The sequence below is a fragment of the Diceros bicornis genome, chromosome 22 (genome assembly GCF_020826845.1).
Source record: "Diceros bicornis minor isolate mBicDic1 chromosome 22, mDicBic1.mat.cur, whole genome shotgun sequence".
NCBI lineage: Eukaryota > Metazoa > Chordata > Mammalia > Perissodactyla > Rhinocerotidae > Diceros > Diceros bicornis.
Genome location: NC_080761.1, coordinates 7,097,514 through 7,113,450, shown reverse-complemented (window position 1 = coordinate 7,113,450; position 15,937 = coordinate 7,097,514). Strand labels below are relative to the sequence as shown.

At 44.0% G+C, this 15,937-nt stretch overlaps 1 protein-coding gene across 2 annotated transcripts; it reads right to left on the bottom strand.

Annotated features, from left to right (window-relative positions):
- Window positions 1-2,776: 2,776 nt before the first annotated feature.
- ISCA1 (iron-sulfur cluster assembly 1) lies at window positions 2,777-15,644 on the bottom strand. 2 transcript variants are annotated; one of them, XM_058565498.1, is made up of 4 exons: window positions 15,480-15,630; window positions 8,756-8,809; window positions 6,043-6,148; window positions 2,777-4,595 (listed from the first exon to the last, which is right to left on the bottom strand). In XM_058565498.1, exons 1-4 carry the CDS (start codon window positions 15,558-15,560, stop codon window positions 4,447-4,449), a joined length of 390 nt encoding a protein of 129 aa, XP_058421481.1. In that variant the 5' UTR covers window positions 15,561-15,630; the 3' UTR covers window positions 2,777-4,446. The 2 variants fall into 2 exon arrangements, with proteins under 2 accessions (XP_058421481.1, XP_058421482.1); XM_058565499.1 differs by lacking the exon at window positions 2,777-4,595 and adding an exon at window positions 4,627-4,786 and having other exon boundaries at window positions 15,480-15,644.
- Window positions 15,645-15,937: the final 293 nt, after the last annotated feature.

Here is a 15,937-nt window from a genome sequence, read left to right as displayed (position 1 = left end):
GGGAACAGTTTGGAATGACTTGTTTACGGAAGTAAAACCATGAAGTAACCCGCTAAGGGTATCAAAGAAATAGGCGAGTTAGAAGCTGGGGGACTACTGCTGTCCAGAGCCCTCGCCTCGGACAGGCAAAATTTCATGCCATTGATGAGAATCGTAGCCGTTACCTAAGATTTTGTAGGGGAGCAAGCGAATAAGTTGACATCACATCTCCCACAGTGATAACTCCCCAGTGGACCCCACCTCTCAAAGGAGGCTGAGGGGAGGGGAGGGCCACAGCAGCCCTGCTCTCGCCCTGAGGTCTGGTGCCGGCCCCTCCCAGCCCAGGGCTTCAACCACCACTCCTCGAGTGAGGCAGGTTTCTCCCTACACGGGAATTCTCTAATAGTTAATCAGCCACTAAGAGAATACAATTTCTCTGTATGATTATAGTTTTTTTCAAACAAGTTACTGTGGTCATTTCAAAGAAATACAGCAAATTTCCCCTAGATTTTAATATGGACAGTAACTCTCTAATTGTGTGGAAACTCGCATTTCCCTCAACTCTTGCTCTGATTGATAATTCATAAGTAAAGGGACCAGAACTATGTGTTGTCTACTCTAAGCTGGATGCTGTTTATGTGGTTAGTTCATCAAATTTCCCCAAATTCTGAGACTATTTTACAGAAGGGGAAACAGACTTAGGAAGTTACCTAACCTGTCTCAGGTCACAAGGCCACGAGACGACAGAAGCCATGATTCAGATCCAGGTGCATTTCATCCCTGGACCTCCACGTCTGCACACCAGCTACCCACGCACTGCAGACCCAGACAGCTGCCTCGGGCGGGCCGCGTCTGTATTCCCTCTGGGCTGAAGCCGTCTCTCTGGCCCAGGTCACGTCTGCCGAGGCACCAAAAGGACACTGAGGGTTACAGGGCCCCACAGGCCGCAAGGGTCCTTACAGCTATTAGGTGGCATGGGAAAAGCCAGGCAGCTCAATAACACAGGCTTTTGCATTTCCTGATCTCTCAGGCATCAAACAAGACAAGAAACGCTGTTTTTTAAAGGTATTTCCTGCTGAACAAAACCTAGGAAGTAGTGGAAATCTTAGGGACATTTGATCTTGAAGGGATTATTCCAACCCCCATTCTCGTCTTCAAGAAAAAAATGTGGCTCCAGACACAGGGCAGGGAGACGCCCTGGAGCTGGGCAGCACGGCAGCCCCCTCTCCTGAAATTCTTCAAGGGGTATTTTAGCCGTGGTGGCCTGAACCATCCAATTAGCACCCTGATATGGAAGAGTGGGCTTCCAACGGTTGATAAACCAATGGCTCTGCCTCTTTTGAGCAGCTCCTCCCACAGCAGCGGATGGCCTGCATGTCGCAGAGGGCACCACGAAGTGACCTCTTGCAGGATGCCTGGGGTTTGGAGTGGAGCTTGAATGAACATGAGGCAGGACGGACAGAACACGACGTGGCTGAAATGGCTGTAGCAGTCATTTGCCAAAAATAATTATGACGTGCCTGGTGCTAAATGAACATCAAAGAAATGCTACAGCTCCTGTCTTCAAGAACCTTGCAACATTGCACAAGAGACAAAAACCTACACCAAAACACAAGTCTTGCTAGTCGGCCAGCCAGTAGCCAGGAAATGCGGGCCCTGCTGAGGCCGGGCTGTGCATGGAGCCCCTCGGAGCTCATCTGCCGAGCCTGCCTCACACCGGTCCCCTCTCAGATTTTGCAGTAGCTTCCTCCTGTCCTCCTCCTCACTCAGCCTTCTCTCCACACCCCACAGAGCAGCGAGGCTGACACATCTAGAAGCAGTTGTTTTGATGACTCCCCTGTAAAAACCTATAGTGGCTCCAGCACCTACAGAACCTAGAGAGAGCCCCGGTGACCTAGCCCCCTCGCCCTCCGTCCTGTCTACTGCCCCGTCTGTGCCTCACGTTCTCCTGAGTGCTGAGCTCCTCTGTATGGTTTCAGACCTCTTCAGTTCTGTTCATTCTCTTCCCTCTTCCCCCAAACCTCCTGTCTTTGAAGACTCCGCTCAGGTGTTATAACCTCTAGGAGACTTTTTCACAAGTGCACCCCCGTCTTGGTTCTTACGACATACAGTGGCCTAACTGCCAGGAGCACGGGCTGGGGCCAGACGGTGTGGGCTGTCGTTCCGGCCTGGCCACTTACTGTGTCACCGTAGGTCAACTATTTCATCCGTGCTGTGCCCCAACTTCTCATCTACGAAAGACAGCAGTCAGACCTACTTCACTGGATTGTTGTGAAGATCATGTTAGTTAGACCAGTTCCTGGCATGTAGCAAGTATGCAATAAATGCTATTAGCAACACTGAACCATGTTCTCTTCATTGGTGTCTGTCTCACTTGTCACAAACTCTAAGACCTTGCAGGTCCGGGACTGTGTCTGGTATCTGTGAGACCTCAGGGCTGGTGGAGAGCAGGTGCTCACGCAAATGCCTGGCGTGAACTGTGAAGAACCTTTGTGGAGGTGAACATAAAGCTTGGATGACAGACTTGGAACAAGCACTCCAGGCAGGGACAAAGAGACGTGAAAACGTAAGGAAGAAATCTGGGTGGGAGGCCGCAGGAAGCAGCCTGGATGACATGAACGACCCTTATAGTGAAACAGGGAGAGAGACAGGCTGAAGAAGAAAGGGAATGAGGACGGCTGGAACCAAGAGCCGTCTGAAATGGTTCTGTCAAAGGGCCCACGAGGACTGCAGCAACTAAGACTGGATGCAACTGAATCAGGTGGAGAAAATTCTTGGCAGCAGGGAGACTAGTTAGAACAATATGGCAATTATTTATTAGCAATTATTTATTACTATTAATAGTAGCTATGACAGCTATTACCAAACCGTTCTTCCTTAAAAAAAAAACGCAATTTTATAATCAGAAAGAGGCCACTTTCTTTTATTGACAACCCGATCTCTACATACAATCCAGTATTGTACAGATTGTAAGTGGACTGACAATTCTATTAATGATACAAACTCTTGAGCATTACACAGAGCTACTGCTCTAGGTTTCGGTGTATCTTATGCCAGGTACTTTAAGAGATAGGACCAACATAAAGGAACCAGCTACTTTACTTCATGAGACTCAGCTTTCAAAAAAAGCATATATGTCATCTCACAGAACACTTAATATGTCTAAACCAGGAAAACCAGTAACTGAAAGACAAAAGGAACTCTGTTAAAGAAAGGTTGGTGATAAAAATGTTAGGTTTAAAAATTTCAGTAATTGGATTTAGGATCCAGAAAGTGCACACATACTGGGAATTTTAAGAAAAGCCCCCCAAGTTCAGCTTCATGATTACTACTACATTCTGAAAGGGTATTTCTGGGTTGCTCCAACGTCTCCCCTGCTACTATAAACCACTCTTTCATCGTTCTAAAGAAACAAGATGGTAATTCACATAAATGGATTTTACAATAACATTCTTCTCACTCAAAATAAAATAAAACTAAATATGATCTTCATCAAATTACAAAGAAATCTGATCAAAATGTTGAGCAGATAAAGAAGCCAGACCATCCACTTACCTTCCCTGACCGCCTATGGTGCAGAGCAGCGGTGTTGCCTACACAGAAGGGGAGATGTGAGTGGGCCCCACCCTGCCCCCATCCAGCCTGCAGTGTGAGGGCCGACAAAGCCCTTCAGCTTTCCTGAGGTTTTGCCTTCCCAGGTACAGAATTGAGGGGTTGGGCCAAACAGCGCTTAAGAGGCCTTTCGAATAAAAGGCTCTTAGTCAGCTCGAGAGCCCACCTTTGAGCAAACAGCATGGCAAGAGAAACAGGTTAGAAACGGCGGGTGAAGTACTTCTTATCTTTCAATGCCATCACCCAGAACTATTCTGTACTGCAGTTCAAGGACATCTTCTGATACGTTCATCTAATGGCTGGTGCTGCTAAAGGGTAAGCAAATGAGGCACCTGACAGCAAAATTTTGGATAAAAATGTAGAAAGGCTGCGCCAAGTTTGGATAGAAAACCAATGTACCACATCACAGCAGCAGTCAGGACTTTCTGCCTCTGAATTTTAAGAGCCATCAATCTGGCTGGGAGATGCACATTCAAGCCATTCAACAGAGATCTATGGAGCATAAGAATACGTTTCCTGAAATCCTCCCAGGAAGGCGACTTGCATGAAACTGGTTCTAACAGAAAGGATGCAACAGAATTACGTGTAGGGTAGGATTTTTTTTTTTTTTACAGATAAGAAAAATGACCCAAAGAGAGTGATGGCTTCTCATTCTGGCCATTAAAAAGAATACAAATATCGTTTCTTCTGGAATCTAACACACTGGCTTCATTTTCAAAATGCATCACTTTATTGTCCTCAAAAGGCAGCCATACATTACAGACCTTAAGCACGTGACAGTCACACGATTTCTTCAGTGAGCCCCAGAACTTCCACGAGCTCTCTTGGGCTTACAGTCAGAGCAGTCCCAAGGAGTCAAATATTAAAGCTTTCTCCACAGCCACATGTTCCTTTGATGTTTGGGTTATTGAAAACAAACTCACTGGATAATTTGTCTTCAACATAGTCCATTTCTGTTCCTAAAAGTGTTAGCTGTGCCTTCTTTTCGATGAACACTCTGACTCCTTGGGGAGAAGAAAACACGTGTCACATGAAGCCTGCACACCTATGAAACCTGCTGATTCAAAGCACAGTGAACTTTAAATGGTAACCACTCACGAAAGCCACACAGGAGGCTCCAGAATCTGTCTCAGCATCTCCTTTAAGGGATTTAGTGCCCGGTTTCCCGTCTGTCCCCTCTTTCCCACACAATAATCTATGTCAAGAACAATTATATTAGGCTAGATAGGTGGACACGAGCAAATTCCACAATAATTCTATGCAAAACTAGAATTTGCTTTTCACTCTACTTCACTGATCTTTCCAATTTGCAACAGGAAGAAAATGTGTATATTCTCAGTGCGAGTTTTGTAAAGACGGAGTCAATAAAATGTATGAAAACCTTGCAATGACACCTGTACACAATGTGACCTGGAGACACACAAGGACTGTGATACACTGGGCTGGTTTAACAAGACCAATCACTACAACACAGCAGTTTTGTCCTTCTGCTTATGGGCTGGAAAACTGGTGACAACATAACCCCTAGTCATTACGTAGGGAGAGGTCGGCATCTTCGTAAATATAATCGGTTTAAGAAAACTTTCTTCCTTATAAGAAATCGGAGTAATTACTTAAATACAAACTACACATAAGTTATTAGATCTCTTCTTCTTTAGGATGAAAAATTTAAGGTGTAAGATATTTTATGTATTGACTTTAACAATGTATTCACAAACGTCTTTACTGGTCAGTCCCTTCAGTTTAATAAAGTGAACCCACACAGGGAGCACACGCACGCTGGCTAACGGCACGCCTCTGACGCACACAGCACCCCCACGGAACCCGTGCACACTGCCGTTCCCCTCAAGTTGCAGCATGAGTTACTTTGTTTTAAATAGGTTTAATCAGATTACCAGGTAGGGGCAGGGACAGGGGGCAAAATGTAATTAAAGCACTGAAACTTTTAATAAAAATGGGAAATACAGCTTCCTCCAAAGCATGAAATGACATTATTATTTGACATAGATGTCAAACTGGTGCTTCACACAAAAACGGTTGGTTCACTCTGAAGTTTCATCACCTTAAAGCCTCTCTGCACACAATGATGGCCTTTCATAACTGAAAGTTTATCCAATAACCTATCAGCTCCTAAGAGCACAGCCTCTGGAGCGAGCTTGATTAGGTTCAACTTTTCACTAGGTCACTTTACTAGCTGTGTGACCTGAGGCAAATGATCGAAGCTCTCCGTGCCTCAGTTTCTTCATCTGCAAAACGGGGACCAGATGGTCCGTTCTCACCTGGCTGCTCCGTATAAATCAGTTAACATATGCAAGTCTGTCAAACCACACCTACTCACAGTGACTACTATACATGCCATTCCTACTATTACTCTCATTATGCTTCATGCTGCGCGAGGCTAAACGTTTTAGGCAAAACACAGTGTCCAGAAAAAGTCTGCTCAAAACTCACCATCTTGAACAACTTCTTCATCAGAATCTCCTTTTGTCTTCGTATATTCTAGAGTATATGAAAGGCCATTACAACCTCTAGTTCGGACACCAACTTTCAAACCTACCTGAAAAAGTATTGTAAATATAAACTGAGTTTTAAAGTAGCACAGATTAAATAATTACTTTAATAAAAATCCTGGCTATTTGATATTATTCATTTCTTCATAAGTGAAAAGATAAATATTAGATTTCTGGCTATAAAATGTCCCTTTAAGAAGTGTAAGTGGAATGGGGAAGAAGCATTAAAAAAATTTAACTTTGTACAAACATCATTACAACACTAGCAGGGATCCAAAAAGAATAAAACTAATTATATAGAAAGAAAATAATACAGACCAAAAAAACCCCACAAAACCAGTCATGACTATCCTAAAAAAACAGATAATATTTTTTTTCCTATTTTCTTCCAGTCCCTGTCATATATATAATCTAAACATAGTTTTTATTATAGCAGAGAGAAAAATTCTATTCTCTGTTTTTTCCACTTAAGATATCATTTTTCCATGTAATTAGCCTTCACAATGATCATTTGCAAGTAATGCCTAAATATCCCACTATACCAATGTATGTTTATTACTTAACCCTTAGTATTAGCCATCTAGGCTGAGAATAACATTTTTAAGGAAAGAGTTTTAATTCCAAAAATGAATTATCACTTTTTTTTTTTAAAGGAAAAAGAAAAGTATCTGATGGCAGAGATGACTATCTAAAAAAATCAGACTTTCTCAAAAACGTTTGTGCTCCACCTCATTGTGCGAGATGTTCTCGGAAGTTTCTCTATGGTTTGGTTCACAAGGTTCACAGGCCATCACCTGGCAATCACACCGCCTCTCCACGGGCCTTAATTCTAGGGCAGATCTGTGTAAACATTCTCAAATACCAGAAATCAAAAGACTGCAGCCAAGATAGAGGTAAGAACTTTAAAAAGTGCCCAAATAGCACTTTTAAAATATCAGTCTACCTTAATATAATTTTCTAACAATATCTACTGAATTTCTATTCTTGGAGCCTATCTGCTTTTGCATTTAAGTATACAATAAAAGTATTATCATAAAAAGTATTATTTCACCAAGCAGATCCTGGTTCTCTTAAAAACAGCAATGTGTACTTGCTTCAGGAAAGCAGTCATCTAGTAGGGAGACATTTGGGGAAGAGCGAGAGTTAGAATGTTAAGCTGCCTGGGAGGTGTCATGCGTTGAAGCATTCAGAGAGTAGTTTCCTCTGTCCTTAAACAACAACAAGGAGACACAACTATGGTTTTATTCACCTTCAGAGTGACAGCTTAAAGAACGTGGGAGGGAATTTCACATATTCAGTATGATAAATAATGAACTGCCTAGCTGAAATTCTGGAGCACATATCACCAGTATTTGTTTCACTCAGCTTTTATCTTTGTAAACAGGAAGATTCAAGCCAGCAGGGAGTCCAACTATTAGGAATGGCTACAGACACTTAAAGAGTATGTGAAAATACAGCTTTAGGTAACTGGAGTTTGGAAAAGGGATTGCTTTTGCCATAAATTATACTCAATGAAGTGTTTGCTCAATCCTTTTCATGTCAATATGAACAAACATCCCTCAAACCTAAAAAGCTAAACTCTTGTTTCATTTGGTCACTGCATATTCTAGTCAGTCTATCCAAATGGAGCTGGAACACTGATACACTGGAGCATTTAATAATTCTTAGAAGGAATATGCTAGAACTTCATTACATTGTAATACAGGTTGTACAACGGAACACAGAAACCACTCCATAGTCTCATTATGAAATATTAATTGTCTATGACTTGGAAGTAACTTACACTATTCCATAGGCAGTTAACGCACTAAGATTAAGATGATGCCACACTCCTTACTCCACAACTCTATGTTCGGGAATACAGCCTACGCAGGCGCACTTCACAGGCTTGGGCCTCTACAACAACGGGCCTGGCACACTACAGACACTGAACATTAGCTGAATGATGTTTGTGGCAGCACTGAATGAAAACAACCCAAAGACCTTTAATATGGGGGATTGGTTAAATAAATCAAACCTGTACAATGGAATATGTTATCATATGCAGTCACAAAAAAGAATGAGGTGGATCTTTCTGTAATGATATGGGAAAATCTTCAAGCTATATTATTAGGTGCAAAAGGCAAAGTGTAAGTACAGCATGTATGGAATGCTCTCATCTAAGTAGGGAGAGAGACACACAAACGTAACAAGCATAGTCTACGCCAGCGGGTCCCCTCAGGGAATTAGTTTTGGTTGTCACAGCTCAGGAGTGTGGCGGTGCCACTGGCTATCTAGTGGGCAGAGGCCAGAGATGCCAGTAAGCACTCTGCAATCCACCCCCAACAAAGAACTATCTGGCCCAAAACATAAACAGTGCTGAGCCTGAGAAATCCTGGTGCAGGCAGATAAATGCATGGATTGTCTCTGGAAAGACACTCAGAGGCTGCTGCTTAGACGGAAGAATGGCCATGAAGAGTTGGGGTCAGAGAATGGCTTCCTTTTCATTGAATATGCTGTTGTACTACTTGAATTCTCAAAAATCATGAGCATAGTTTCCTTTTTAAATAAAAACTCCCCATCAAGGAAAGCACACTGTTTATCACAAGATAAATTCATTGTGAAAATACAACTTCAATTTTTCACTAAATATTTTTCTGATTGGGTTTACTCACGTGTTCAGGCTTATCTTTAAGAAGTTGTTTTATCTTGTTTACTGCTGAAGGTGTCTGAAAAAAGAAAATGTTATTCAGTTTGCAGCCACAAAACCTGCATTCTTCAAAGCCTTATATTTCCTAGTTTTTAAGACTATTCAAGTCTACCTTTAGCAAACTCACGTGACAAATTTACGTTCCATTCTTTCTAGAGCCTTGTTGATTTTATACACAAACATATGAACTCTACTTAATTCAAAGCATTCTCTTTATTTTTAAAATACCTTCTAGGAACATCCTTTTAACCTTGCTCCCTCCAGTCAAGGTCAGCTCCGTGTAATAAGCTCTACGGTACTATCTACTTCCACCACAAATGTAACTCTCCCGGGCAGCATCTGTTTTGTGCTCCTACTGTATGCCCAGCAACAAGCACACTGTCTGACAAAACCGAGGTACTCAACAGCCAATGACTGAATCAAGCACCTCACTGGGAAAGCCAACCTCCAGGCATTTTTCCTGTTGGTTATTATTAACTCTACTGCTTTTTTGCTTACCCCAATTTCAAATCCATCAAAATGCATAGTAGAGGAAAGAGTGTACCAGCATCAACCCAAAGTGTGTTTCTTGTACCAATCACACAGATGTTCACACAGATTTCTAAATGTGGCTTAACTCAACATCTTACAATACCTAGATGAATACAACCAAGCTAGACAACTATAGAAACAAGAACAGGGAAGAGTCTTTTCAGGAGAAATACTGTTTAATCTAGCCTCATTGTCCTCAAAAGGAGAAAAATACCACAACGTATTGTATGTATAGGTCAGCATCACCAACCCCACTTTCCTGGGAAGGAGGCTGTTGGGGACAAAGTCTATGCCAGGGCATTCCTGGTCCACTTCCTAGCTGTGTCACGGCCCATTTCTTGGCTTAAATGGAGATAACAGTCCTCCTCTTCAGGGTTCTTGTGAGGATTAAAGAAATGAGTTCATGAAGAGCATTCAGAACAGTGCTGGGGCAGAGATCAATATAAGCCAGCTATTATTACAATGATGAGAGTCTCTCATCACCGGGAGACCACGTCCCTCCTACTTTCTGTTTTATTAGCTCCTCTAGCTGGCAATGCTGTGTTGGTCCTCTAGTTTTTGTATTGGCATTTTACCAGTTTGTGAAATCCCAAAGAGTGGACATTACGACCTGCAACTAAGTAGTAACTATGCCCAGAGCTCCAGCCTGTGCTGAGAAAGCAGACCCAACGGATGGCCCCACAGTGTGCTCTTCTGCCCCGTCTGGTGGGGGCTCGGCCAGATGAGGATGTTGAAGCAGAGTCTGGTCCCAGTTTAGAGAGGTCATGAAACCAATTTAGAGGGTTGAGACTAGCATTTTTTAAAAACACAAAATAGAAAAGAAAACAATGCTTTACACTTAATAAAGATGAATGTTTAGTAAAACTTTTATTTCTTATTACTATAAAGTGAGTATGTACATATACATTTCTTATCTTTACAGTGACACTTTAAAAAAAAAAGGTTAAAAAAAATCACTACCAATAGGTGGTCTGTAAAGGCCTCGTCCCACGACTCCATCAGAACAGGAGCCAAGCAGCATGAAAACACAGGGGACAGCTTTTTTTTTGGAGATCACAGCTTATCAATATCAAATAGTTACAGGAATATTTATGAAAAAAATTTTTTTAAAAAGTGCTCATTTACCCTTCTAAATGATTGCCAGCAGAAACTAACTTTCATAATTTTCATGGTCATATTTCCCATGTGAGTTTTAAAGAAACTAATCTAATTACTGTCAAATGGTAAAAGATATTTGATAAGTTTAAAAAAAGAAAAAGGCCCAGCCATGGAAAACATTTGTTGGAACTACAACTGGATGTGTAGCTGGCAGGTCAAATTGCAGAGAGGCACCACCGGATGATCTGAAGGCACGCACTACGCTGTCAACAGCCCCATGCGACTTTCTAAATGATCTAATTTGGTTTTATAAAATATTTTCTTCTTTTCCCAACTCTCAGTCGAAAACAAACAGTAAACGAAGGAAAGCACTTCAGAGAGTGCTCCACTCATTATCACACAGTGGTGATGTTCAAATAGTAGGCTGAAAGGCGCTTCAGGGAAAAGTGACCTGTGTGCCTGGGAACTGTGGTACCCAAACGTGTCAATTTTCCTGTGTCAGGCAAAACCAAATACACTCCATTGAGAGGAGTGTTACTAATGATGGACAACCCTGCTGAGTACTCACTTAAGGGGTAAGATACGGTTCTTACAACTTTCCAAGTGATGGATTTGATCTTTAGAACAAGTCAGAATGGCTAAACCGGGAACATTTGGGACTTAAAAAAAAAAGTTCTAGCGATAAAAAGTACTTTTTGTATCTCAGTCCCAGGCAGAAGCTAAGGATCCCACTTTGCTCTAGGTCTATTTGCATACTCTGGCAGCTTTGCGCTGAAGTAAAACCAACCTGGGAAACAGTAAGAACTTCAAGTCAACAACATGCTCAGGCCCAGCAGCCCTCCAATCTCAATGCACTCCCCACACAACTAAGAAACCCACACCTTTCCTAGAGATTTATGTACAATTAACAACTCTAATTCACCTGAGATCTGGCCAGTGAAATAAAATTTAAGAGATTCTTGAAACTCAATGAAATATAATGATGATTTTTAATCTGCTCATACATATATGATAAGAACACAAAAATATCTTTGAGTGAGACATTTTGGCCTTTTAAAAAAAGACTTCCAGGGCCAGCCCCGTGGCTTAGCTGTTAAGTGCGCGTGCTCCGCTACTGGTGGCCCGGGTTCGGATCCCGGGCGCACACCAACGCACCGCTTCTCCGGCCATGCTGAGGCCACACCCCACATACAGCAACTAGAAGGACGTGCAACTACGACATACAACTATCTACTGGGTCTTTGGGGGAAAAAAGGAGGAGGCAATAGATGTTAGCTCAGGGCTGATCTTCCTCACCAAAAAAAAAAAAAAAAAAAAAGACTTCCAGTCTATTTTTGTTAAAATTATGGCAAAAGGCACTGTAGATGAACGTATTTTATAACTGCTTCATAGCAACACACTTTTACTTTATCCAATGCCACAGGGTGTAGCAAAAATTTTTCATCCTCAATACTGTATTTCCTTAAGCATTCCCCAGGTGATTTTGATTTTTTTGCTAAGAACTCAAAAGTAAAACAAACTCCATCATTAATGTATACTAAACTTCTGCCCATGACTACAACCTATTTCAATTTCATTATAAAGCTGACATTTTTATTTTCTTCTACTTCTAAAACTAGCGTTTTAACATTTAAAAGATGCTAGATAACTAGCAGCCAATGAACAAGTTATGGTATATTTTGTTTAACTCATTCTTTAACGGGTATAGCTGCCATTATGGTGTTGTTTCCTTTCTGTCTTTTCCTGTTCATGTATGTGTGTATGTATATCTATGTATATGTATATATATAAAATCATATACACAATTTTGTAGCCTACATTTTAAAAGCTTAACATGTTTCTCATGTGATACATAGAAATAAACATATACTCACCACTTATTGAGTACCTTTTAGGCGTTTAATGGTTTATATGCACCATCTCTTTATTCTTACAATTCTGTGATTCGGGTATTAAAGATCAAAATAATTTGCTCAGGGCTAGTAAGTCAAAGAATGAAGAGTTGTGACTCACAAACTTAAAAAAAAAAATCATTATTTACAATGACCACATAGTATTTCACCAACAGATTTTACTTAACCAATCGCTCATTGTAGACATTCAGGCTACTTACAGTCGTTTCCTGTGCAATACTCCTTAAATTGCCTACATATAGCAATCTTATTGCTTGGTCACTGTTCCAAAGGCCTTGTGGTGCTAGTCCTCCAATGAATTAACAGCTCCTTATTGAGCCCCAATGTATTTATCATCATATTGTTTCCCAGCTGTTCTCAACCAACTTAACTAGAAAGTTAAGCCCTAAGGCACCCACTGTACATAATGAATTAACTTCTCTCCTGTGCATCAAGAATGACGCTGGCTATGTACTACCACGTTCTCACAGTTTCGGGTGAGCTTTACGCACAGCTGTGGGCACATCCCTAATCCTAAATTAGGGTTGCAGTGATTTTGATTTGTACAATGATGGAAATAAAGGCCTCTGCCGGCAGGGTAATGTTAAATCATGGGGTTCTTCAACTGTATTTTACTCTGGCTCCTACAAATTCAACTCCATTTGTCAATTCCCAGGTATGCAGGGAAGTACGGGGAGGGGAGGGGTGACATCATCTTCTTTGGATGTTCTCTGCAGGTGTCCAAGGGTACTCACTTTGATGTGGTGGGTTGGAGTCTTAAAACATTCAATCAAGGAACCATCTCTGGTTTGCATAAAAGTGTGATGGGCAGCCTGTCACCAGTCTCTCCAGCAAACCATCAGTCCTCGCCTGGATTAACATCAGCTAATGCAGCGAATTTGGTGCTGACAACATGGAACCATGTTTTCATTTTATCAATTCCTTTTCAACATGGAACCATGTTTTCATTTTATCAATTCCTTTTCCTAGCCTCTCGCTGACCTCTGGTAGACTGCACAGGTACAGCCCTTTTCAAAGGTTGCAACATGTCAAATTCTTGATGTCAAAATTTATTATCTAGGTCACATTTACCTCTTCTTATCCGTTTTATTGAGTCGTCTCTAGTTTCATTTGTTCTCATCTGTCTCCACTCATTTGCCCTTTGATGACCTCACTGCTTTTGCACTGAACACATCTTGGGATTACAAATGTTGCAAAAGCACTTGAAAACTGAGCACAAACAGCAATATGTGCATGCCACAGTGTCTTAAGACCAGGGAACATATGCTAGGATTAAAATGACTGCAAGCCTGCTAACATATGCCCGTGGTGGAAAGCAGAACTAACGCGCTTTTTCTCTGTACCGGCTTCTAAGATCACAGGGAAAGGAACACCTAGTCACCAGGTAAGTAGGATGAGTGCAGACAATGGACTCCTACAAGTTTATCACAACAGCTGATCAAAGGCAACAGGGAGCCCTTGTGAACTGAGAACTGATATAATAAAGCAGTGCTGGTAGCAGAATTAGCCTGCTAAGAGGTAACATATGATGCAGCAGAAAGAGCAAGTGTGGAGAGAGCCCAGGTCTCAGACTCTGGACTGTGTTATTATTCCTAGTAATTCCTAGAGGCGGCAAAGGCCAGACCTACGACTATCCCTAGAGAGTGGGAACTATATAACATTTACTTTGTGTCTTGAAACACAGCAGGTCTTAAATGTGTGCTGAAGCAGAACCAACGGAGAGGAAGGGGAGGACTCAGAAATTTAGAAGAAACAGGTAACATGCCAAATGGTGGCGAAAGAAAAGGCCAAAAAGTGTCTCGGCTCTTTCTGACTCCTCCTGGCTCTACCATTACCAGTGGTAGAATTCTTTCGAATTCCAAATAACTTTTACTGAGATTTAAAGGAGACACAAAGCATGAGTTGTGCTCTCCAGTTCTTGTGGTTTCAAGACCTTGGAGAATTCTAAGACTCAACGGCGTATCTTTCAGAAAATGGGCTTGGTGGTACAGAAAAAAGGAATATAGAATACATACCACATATAATCAGGATAACTTCCTTATGGGCATAAAACATTGATCCATTATAAAATGACTTCTCCCACCTTATCTCGACTTTCTTCTATTTTGCTACAACTGATTTTCTGGCAACAGGCCTTCTTATGGCATTAGATTGAATGGAATCCATTATTCAATGAAAATAACCTATTTTCCCAGTCTCTAGGTGGGAAAGCTTACACAAAGGCATCCTGACCAAGAATGGGGTGTGAGAAGAATGCTGAGTAATCATAAGCTTTCCTATGAAATTAACCTCTTTCTAAACTGCAAATACAGGGGACTGCTCAATGGATAGGAGATTTTCTTTTGGAACTACACAGAGGTGATGGCTGCACAACATTGTGAACGTACTAAATGCCACTGAACCGAACACTCTGGAATGGTCAATTTTACACATGAATTTTTCCTCAGTTAAAAAAACACCGCACAGGACGCCGGGGACGCAGCATGCACGGTGAATTCTCGCTGCATGTTCTGGTGCCCTTCGAGCGTCTGACCTTTGACCCGGAACACGCCGTAAACCCACGCAGGGCAGAAACCCTCACCCCGCTTTGTCCTTTGTCAGAGCCGCCCTCAGCCTGGGATGGCCCGAGGCACGGAGGGTGCTCTAGACGCCCCGGCCCCCGCCGCGCGCAGCAGCCGCGATCCCCGCCGCTCCCCGCACCGCACGGGGGTCCTCCGCGGGCTCCAGCCCCACAGGCACCTCCGGCGGGGGTTCTGGTTGACTCGTCCAGCTACGCCGGCTCCCCGCACACCCAACCTCTAACAACCCGCGCCCTGCAGCTCCGCAGCCGGGCATGACCCTAGCGCGGGTCCCGCGCTCTGAGCGGGACGGGTGGGCCGGGGGTCGCGCACGCACACCGCCCCCTCCCCTCCCTGTTCATCCCCCTCCCCCGCGCGGTGGCGCGCGGCCTGCTGGGAAACGTAGTCCCAGGGCGCCGGCCGCGGGGCAGCCCCGCCCGCACTTGTTTATCTCTGGCGGGGGCCGAGCGGGGAGCGCGGCGACGCTGCGGGGCGGGCCCGGGTCCCCGCGGACGCGCCGCCGCGACCTCCTCGCGCGGGGCGGAGGTGAACCAATGTCACGGACGCGGCCGCGCGCCCGGCCACTCACCAAGGTGAGGGCGGCCCGGGTGGGCTGCAGCTTCCTCTTGCTCACGGCCCGGACGGTGGCTCGGACTAACGAAGCCGACATCCTGGCCGTCCCGGCGCCCCCGTGCCTCGGGCCAAAGCTCGGCCACCTCAGCCTCTCTCCATGGACACGGCGGGCGCATTGACGCCACAAGCTGCGGCGCACGGCCCCAGGCCCCGCCCCGCGCGGCCCCCGCGCCGCCATTGGGCGGGCCGCGTGAGTGACGGGCGGGGGGCGGGGCCGGGGCTCCGGCCGTGGGCACGTGACTCGCGGCGCCGCGGCCAGGAGGAAGGTCGTCCAGGCGAGGACAGTCGCAGCGTGGCGTCAGGAGGGGGCTGCAACACGCGGAGTGACCGCCGGCCTGGGGACGCCAGAGGCGCGTCGCTCCGCGACTGCCCCCTGGGCAAGGTGCGGCGCTGCGGCTTAAGAACGTGAGGAGT